The 7699-nt window shown below is 37.9% G+C and overlaps 1 protein-coding gene across 1 annotated transcript in view; it reads right to left on the reverse strand.

Moving 5' to 3' along the window:
* The window catches only part of DNAJC13 (DnaJ (Hsp40) homolog, subfamily C, member 13), a 50108-nt gene that overhangs the window by 39009 nt on the left and 3400 nt on the right, over positions 1–7699 (reverse strand). The window contains exons 2-12 of the mRNA XM_009331251.1: positions 6547–6622; positions 5898–6047; positions 5492–5533; positions 4173–4373; positions 2900–3106; positions 2725–2820; positions 2479–2570; positions 1512–1678; positions 1333–1412; positions 1084–1253; positions 117–216 (exon numbers count right to left, since the gene is read on the reverse strand). Of these exons, the coding sequence (XP_009329526.1) occupies positions 117–216; positions 1084–1253; positions 1333–1412; positions 1512–1678; positions 2479–2570; positions 2725–2820; positions 2900–3106; positions 4173–4373; positions 5492–5533; positions 5898–6047; positions 6547–6622 (1381 nt within the window). The remainder of the gene's footprint in view (positions 1–116; positions 217–1083; positions 1254–1332; positions 1413–1511; positions 1679–2478; positions 2571–2724; positions 2821–2899; positions 3107–4172; positions 4374–5491; positions 5534–5897; positions 6048–6546; positions 6623–7699) is intronic.

Consider the following 7699-nt stretch of genomic DNA (forward strand, 5'->3'; position numbering starts at 1 on the left):
AAGTTATTTCATGTTTGAGCACACTGCAAATTGAAGGGCAGTCCCGATGTCTACATCCTTCAGTAGACTGAAGTTCACACATTCCAAAGTGAAAGACTCTGCAATTTTATACTTACACACATGAGAGCACAAAGCATGTCAATAGAGGCATGGGTTACTCCATCATTGTTCCTTTTGAGGGCTTTCACAACCTTCACTCCTAATCGTTCTCGAAATCTTTTGAAAGGAAAGCAAAACCACCAAGATTAGAGAGGAAACAGAAGTCTTAGTTTTAAGACAAAAATCCAGTCAGGGACCAAAAATGGCCAGCTCCCATTGCATTTGGCAAGCCAGTACCTTGATGCTTACATAAATTTGAGATTGCTTGGTAGGAAAACATTAATATTGACTTCACTGTTAACAATACGCCAAGAGCATGTTCACCAAAACAAAGACATATTTTCATAGTTACAGCATAGTGATAGTACAGGACACTATTCACAGAGAAATAGAACTTTATAGAGGTCTCAGACTAAGTGCGTATGTTACTCTTCACATCATTCAGTTGCCCCATAGTCCAAGGTCAGAAATATTCCAAAGAATTTTTCATTTTCAGAAGAAAATCAGGCAGTTTTTCTGCTTCCTTATGTTATCCAATTAAGACACAAACTCCAAGCAGCCTGTACTTACTGTAGAAGTACAACTCAACTTCCTAACATCAAGTTCTATCTTGTGTTGAACTAAAGATAGCAATGGCATCAACATACTTTAAGAATGAAGAACTGCCTAGCTCAAGGACAGATGAAGGTGCATTTTAGAAGTTTTTCCTCTAGGAAAAATATTAAACCATATTTGACTCAAGGCAGAGAGTATTTAGCAAAGGAAGAATCAGCTTTACATACTAATGATCATTTGGGATTCTCAATTTACATTAAAGCCTGACAACAGCCTCATACTACTGGAAGCAATCATGTAAAGAGTCTTCCAGTCTCTTTCAGAAGTGAGGCTTAACTCCAATTCTCAGTTTTAAAGATAAGACATCATCAAAAGCTCAAGATCTCTTTTCACCTACTATTTCCAAGCTTGAAGAGACTTCTCACTTACTTTGGAAGCTGAGTAAAGGCAAGGAAGCCTGCTTTTGAAGCCACTAGTCGTCTTACTGCTTGGAATTGGCTTTCAAGCTCTGCATTAGATGCTGCAATATCTCCCTCTTGTGAGAGCAATGCTGTTATGGCATTATTGATGAGTTTCTCCTTGTTTTCTGAGAACAGACCCTGGTTAAGAAATAATAATTGTTAGTATCTTTATGCATTAACACCATCTTAAGAGGATGGGCAGAGGATTTATTCTTACATCTTGTGTAACTGCATGTAGTACCCCACTGTAGGAAATGTTAGCATTGAACCTGAACACAGCATCTGCAAAGTTACCATCTGGAAGAAGACATAACAAAAGTTAAGTGCGCAGTACCTGACTAAATATCCGGATACTTTAAAAAGCATTATAAAACCATGTAATAAGCATTAGCTTACTTGGAGGAGCAGCCAAAAACCTCAGATGAAGGCTCTCTACTTCTTCATCTACAGGCATACTGAGTAATCCCCAACGCTGGCCTTTGTGTGTGGAGGTCATTTTCACACAGACATCTCTATTACCAGAAGCTCTCACTCCATCCAACAAGCTAGCCAGGAGAGAATCTCTGGGTTGGGAGAAAGACATACAAATATAATTTAGATCAGAAAAAGTGATGCCGAAGAACCAAGGTATAAGAAAAATAGGCAAAAAAAAAAATCAAGTACGGAATGAAAGGCAGCAATACTTGGAATCTCTTACTAACACTGGTGCTAACAGCTACACTTCTGGAAGAAGTCACTAACTTTCAAGTGTTCCTTTATTCACTGTAAGAACAGAGCAGTCTTACACCCAGTATAGCCAGCTGCAGCCTTTCACTAAAAGGATCAACTCTAGATTATCTGTTAATGAGTTACACATGTTGCAAGCCAATTCATCCCTGTGCTTTCTGCAAAACCTCACTTAGCAGGATTAGACTGCATTACAACTGCAAGTGCACTCAGGGACTATTCTGTTGGTTGTTTTAAATAGAATCAACTAAGACCATTTCAAGCAGATAGCTCAAAGGGTTTACAGCCTTCACACTTCCGTATCACTTAAATTGTGCCTTCTTTCAGATATACTGCTTAACCAAGTACAACATACACAGAACAACGTTCCTTATGAGAAACAGGCAGTATCTAACTGTCCAACACCTTTACATGCTCATCAGAAAACTTCTGGACAGATTTGCTTGAAGTTGGGATGAAGGTAAAGGGGAGACATTTAGATCCTGTAACAAACCTTGATTTATAAGTGGCAGACCACTACAATAGCAAGGCTTCAAGTTAACACTTCCAAGGGTCAGAGTTTATGGAAGCTGAGGAACTAGAAGCACTACAGTGACAACTTCCATTTGAATTTATAACCCACAGGAGCTCCAGTTACCTTTCTGTTGAAGAGTATTTCCGAATTTGTCCTTTGATAAATTCAATGGTAAAAAGCTGGGGGTTTTCACAGTCACATACTATTGCAAATACCTAAAAATAAGAGATAAGGATCACATTCACAAAGCAGTGTTATTTATGTCCTCAATTTGTAGAGTATATCTTATGCATATTATCAAATTCCTACTATTATCATCTTTTAGAGCTTCTATTTGAAGAAGTGGCACTGAGAAAGGTTGCCTCTTACCTCGCCTAAAGGTTTCAAAGTTGCAATGTTATAGGTAGCTGGATCCCGCTCAACTAAGCAAGCTTCTGTAAGAGCTAGTACTCTTTTCACAGGTTCCTTAAAAAAAAAAAAGCATCTTAGGAAAGAATTCCTAGCACTTAAGAGGAACCAAGTAAGTTCAGTTTGATACCCTTACCAAGTGTCTAGGTGTTATTTTTTGAACAACAAACTCTGCTAAAGATGTTACAGATTCATCGTTGCTGTATTTTCCAAAGCGAAGATTCAAGTATTGCTCAAATTCTAGGGATTCTTTCCTTATCCGCAGAGAGATACCTATGAAGTTGCCAGCATGCTCTATTGCACTTTTGATAATTTCCTCCCTCTGCTCAGATGCAAACAGGTGCTGCAAGTTTTGACAAGAAAAAAAAAAACAGGTGAAAAATATGGCATAGCTCAAGAAATCATAGTTCCATAAATAACCCTCCACTATATACCTAACAGTAGAGAATCTTCCCAGCAGCTAGGCTTGGCTTTGCTAAGTGCATAGTATAAAGAGAAGAGGTATTTATTAAACAAGAGATCCACTATTAAGTTTACATTTCCCTTTCAAAAAAAAACCCACAATCTATAGCAGCTATTCCTAAAGGATACCCTGCTACACATTATCGTGCCATTAAAGTAAAGGTCTGTATGACCTGCCTTGTCCACCCTTGGCAACAGATCCTGACAGCCTGGCAGGAGTGAGGAGCCAGAGAACCAGAGTGGTAGCCCCAGCTATGCAAGGTTATGGAAGCTCTAGAGGATCAATTATATATTGCTAGTTTTATGCCAGAGAAAAGCATGCTGCAGTATGAAAGATGTGGAAATCCTGATCTAGAGAGCAGAGTCCTATTTTGTTAGTAGTAACTGAGGTAGCTATATTTACATTAGTAACCATGAATTAATTGCTAAAGATCCATTTCAGCTGCTTGCAGTATAGTACAGAGAAACCCTTTTAAGATTGAAACCAACATTACACTGCAGTATTTGCCAAGCAAAGCTGCTAAATATCAGACCACAGGACTAAAAAGCATCACCACTGATCGATCTATTTCTGAATAGAATCCCTCCATCTGTTAGGTAGATTAGTAATACTGCCTGTCACTCCTGTAACTTTGAGAAATGTCAGGAAACTCCATGTCCTCATTGTGTTCATATTCACTATCCAGATATAAATAACTGGATATTTTATGCTCTGTAGTTTTAAAACATGCAATAAGCAAAAAAACCCCATGCATTGCTCTCAAATGTTTTAACTGATTTCCTGTGGAAAAGAGGTTTTAAAACCTGTCCACAAGCCTTAAGGCTCCACAGATGGGTCCCAAAGATGCACATATTTGTATGTTCAAATGATGTTGAAGCTTCATTATTAAATATGCAGCTATAAACATCCTAAGCACCGTACCAAGATGTTTTGGTTTAGTACTCACCAATCTACTAAATCCTCCATAGAGGATACAAAAGCCTCCCTGATAGCCAGTAATATCAACAAAGCCTTCAATGTTTCTGTAGTCATAGGAGCACAGGACTTTATTTGTTGCAGGATCAATTTGGTCAACACCTCCAGGAGTCACCTCTAGAATCACAGGTTTCCTCGTATCACTCCAGTGATGTTTATAGCAGTTATACCTCTGCAGAGAGAGCTACTTTTAGACATCTACACACACTCCTTTACTACACAGCAATAGTTCTTCTCCAATCTAGTAAGCAGCGTGGGTGTAAAGTTAAAAAAAATTATATCATTTCCCTTAACGCTCTTATCTATGTTAAGAACACTATGAATCAAATGAAAGTAGCTGTCTACTGACAAGGAAGTCACAGCTTAAACAATGCATTTTGAAGAGAGAACAGCAAACCCAAAACAGCCACCCCAAAAGGGAGTAAGTTTCTCTTGCTGCAGAAGGTGGCCTATTCACAGACTGTACACTGTGGTTAGACAAGGAAATAGCTATTGCACCAGATGCTGTTATTCAGCAAATCAAGACTAAATTAAGGTAAGCTTACCACTATAGTGCAAATTTTTCATCTCCTGCAGTCATATTCCATTACAAATAAAGACTTACTGAAATCAACAAAAGTTAGAGGTCTGTTCTAAACTATAGTAAGACAAAGGGGACCCCCATATTCTAGCAGTGTTACTATGCTCACTGAAAATTTACTCTAAGCAATGCTTTAAGTGCTATCTTCTGTGACCAGAAGACACAAAACCAAATACAAAGTCTAGCTCCATATATTGCCTTACTTATTACTGTATTACCAAGATTCATTAAGTGGCAATCTTGTCTTTAATCTGGCCTACAGAAATCCTCCTAGGAAACAATATTCCTACATCAAGTGTTCAGGATGTTATGCAGAAAACTACTTAGAGTTAGAAAGTAAAATGCTGGAAGTAGTAAACATTGAGTAATGAATCAAAGCTTATATCCTTCTTTTTCCTTCTCTCCAAATAAGAACTCCATGTGGCAAAGCCCTTTATTTCAGCAGTAACATTCAGAGTCTTTAAGTGTACCACCATGAGGCTCAGGCCAAGTGAAGAGAACTCAGACATTCTACTGTTGAAAAGGTTCCCATTGCTTTTGAACAAACTCTTAATTTTCTCTTTTCAAAGCAAGACTTCAGATCCAAATTTACAAAAGCTATTTTAGATAGTGCATATAGCACAAGCATAACATACACGCACACAGTAGAAGTTTAAGTCTTTAGATCATTTCATTAAACTGCACATGATCCAGAAAAGCCAGACACTTACCCGTCCTGTGATTTTTCCTTCTGAGAAGTCTGTCCTGAATCTCTGTTTTTAAAAAAGTTAGCCATGAATGAATGCAAATATGATAGCCAATCTATCCAGAAACTCTACGTTTAAGCTGACCCTGTTTTAAGGGACTTGAACTAAGCCTCTTTGAAGACTCACCATTCCACTGCAGTTTAATATATTCACTATTTGTAGCTTTACTTGCTATTTAAGAATCACGCACTAGTTGCTGCAACGCAAGCATGTCAACTTGACACTAGATCAAGTACATTAACAGAACAGCTCAAAAGACAACTTGCTCTCCTACTTTTTATGCAAGGAAAGAAAGCATAGTAAGCTACCACAAATGGTAATGACAACCAAGTACTTACTGCTTGCTTGAAGGAAAAAAAATAAATCTTACCAGTGCCTCTGTAAGGAGTTCTGTTCTGTGCTCTGTGGAAAACTTAAGAGTTTCAGACTTTTTTCCACTCCCTTTGCGAAAAGTGAGACTAAATTCTGTTCCTTGTCCTTTTCCAACAGGAGAAATACTACAGATATCTCCATAAGGCCACTAGACAATTGAAAGTAATTAGGTTATACCATTAGTAATTTTAAAGCTACATCTCCTCTACTCAAAAATCCATAGTACCTGTAATAACTTAGTTGCTGTAATGAGACAATAGCTAGCTAGCTTGAGCTTCCTATTTGATACTCTGCAAAGTAAGCAAGTGTCCTGACTCCCTTCAGGGACATAGCCTTATGGTGATCAAAGTTATCCCAGTTCATTCAGAACAGCACACCCAAAAGCAAACTACTACTTATGGCCAATAAAGACAAATTGCCTAAAAGTACAAAGACTACTGGATATTTGTAGATTTAGTGAAGGCAACACCAGTTTTCTATTACAGCTGCTTTTGTAGCAGCTGCCTTTGTAGCAGCTGCCGTACCTTCCAGTTTTGCTGAGATCATCAGACTAGATAGTTTCTGAAGACTGAATGCCACTATTCACTCTGGATGGTGAACATAAGTCAAATTAACTCAAAATAGCCCTGTTCAAAAATTACGGTTACCTGATTTGTAACTTCTAGCGTGTTGGGATTGTATGTGGTGATGGCATGTGTTCCAACTGAAAAGACTCGCTTATACCTAGAATACAGAAGAGTGTTAGTTTCTCCAGAAGTCACATAAACCTTGTTGAACAGCAAAATTATGTTAAGCAGCTATATACGTATGTCAGTCTTAGGAAACAGATACAGAATTGTCTTTGTTAGTTTGCAGTTTACCCTTATAATATGTTAAGCTTCTCTGTTCTATATATCCATAAAGGGGGCATACAAGTTAAATACTACTAAATATATTTCCTTATGTATCTCTTTTCCTACGTTATTGGCCAAGTCAGGACCAAAGACTCTTAGAACTTGCACTGGAAGGTACTACCAGACCAGAATAAATTCTAAAAAGACTACACAGATAGAAAAAAGATATTCCTGCAATACCCTAAAGCATCTGTCTGAAGCTGTCTCAGACAACAGTTGTAACATGAAATAATCCAATTTGCATACCTGGTCACAATACTGTAACAAGTCAAAGTGTTACTATGGCCAAGCCTTATTTTCTTCACCTTGAGGAAAACTGAGACTACTAAACTCAGAAAGACTCATATCACTGAAGCTATAGTTCAATACCCAGCTAGGCATTGTACATCAATATCACAGGTATGTTAACTGCCATAGTGCTTAAAGAACAGCTGTAGCAAGGTAGTTGCTTGCATTTCAGGCATATCAGAAACAAGCAGCAGTGAGCTAAAGCTAAGAAATTTAGATGTATCAAGTGCGGAATGGAAGCCTTACCACGGTTTCATTTCCTAGACAATCTTTACAATATACCCTGAACCAACTCTTTATATAGAGACTATTACATATTTCTTAACCAGAAAGTTTTGCAACATAACTAACCAGAGTTTGAAACAGTAGATTATTACTAATCCCTTACTACTTGTACAAACTTCTTGTTCTAGGGTACTTCTATGTGGAAGCAGTCCTGCCCAGAAAGTCAAGCCAAACCTGAACCAGAGCCAGTTCAAGTAACTATTCTCTGACCAAAGGAACAGGATATGAACATGGATGCCTTGAACTTGAACCAAATATAAATACTTTGGCTAGTTGTCCATATTAAAACTGATACAGTTTAGCAATTTAAGTTTCAGTTCTAGGTAAACTGTGG

The sequence above is a fragment of the Pygoscelis adeliae genome, unplaced genomic scaffold (assembly GCF_000699105.1).
Source record: "Pygoscelis adeliae isolate BGI_AS28 unplaced genomic scaffold, ASM69910v1 Scaffold99, whole genome shotgun sequence".
In the NCBI taxonomy this organism is placed as follows: Eukaryota; Metazoa; Chordata; class Aves; order Sphenisciformes; family Spheniscidae; genus Pygoscelis; species Pygoscelis adeliae.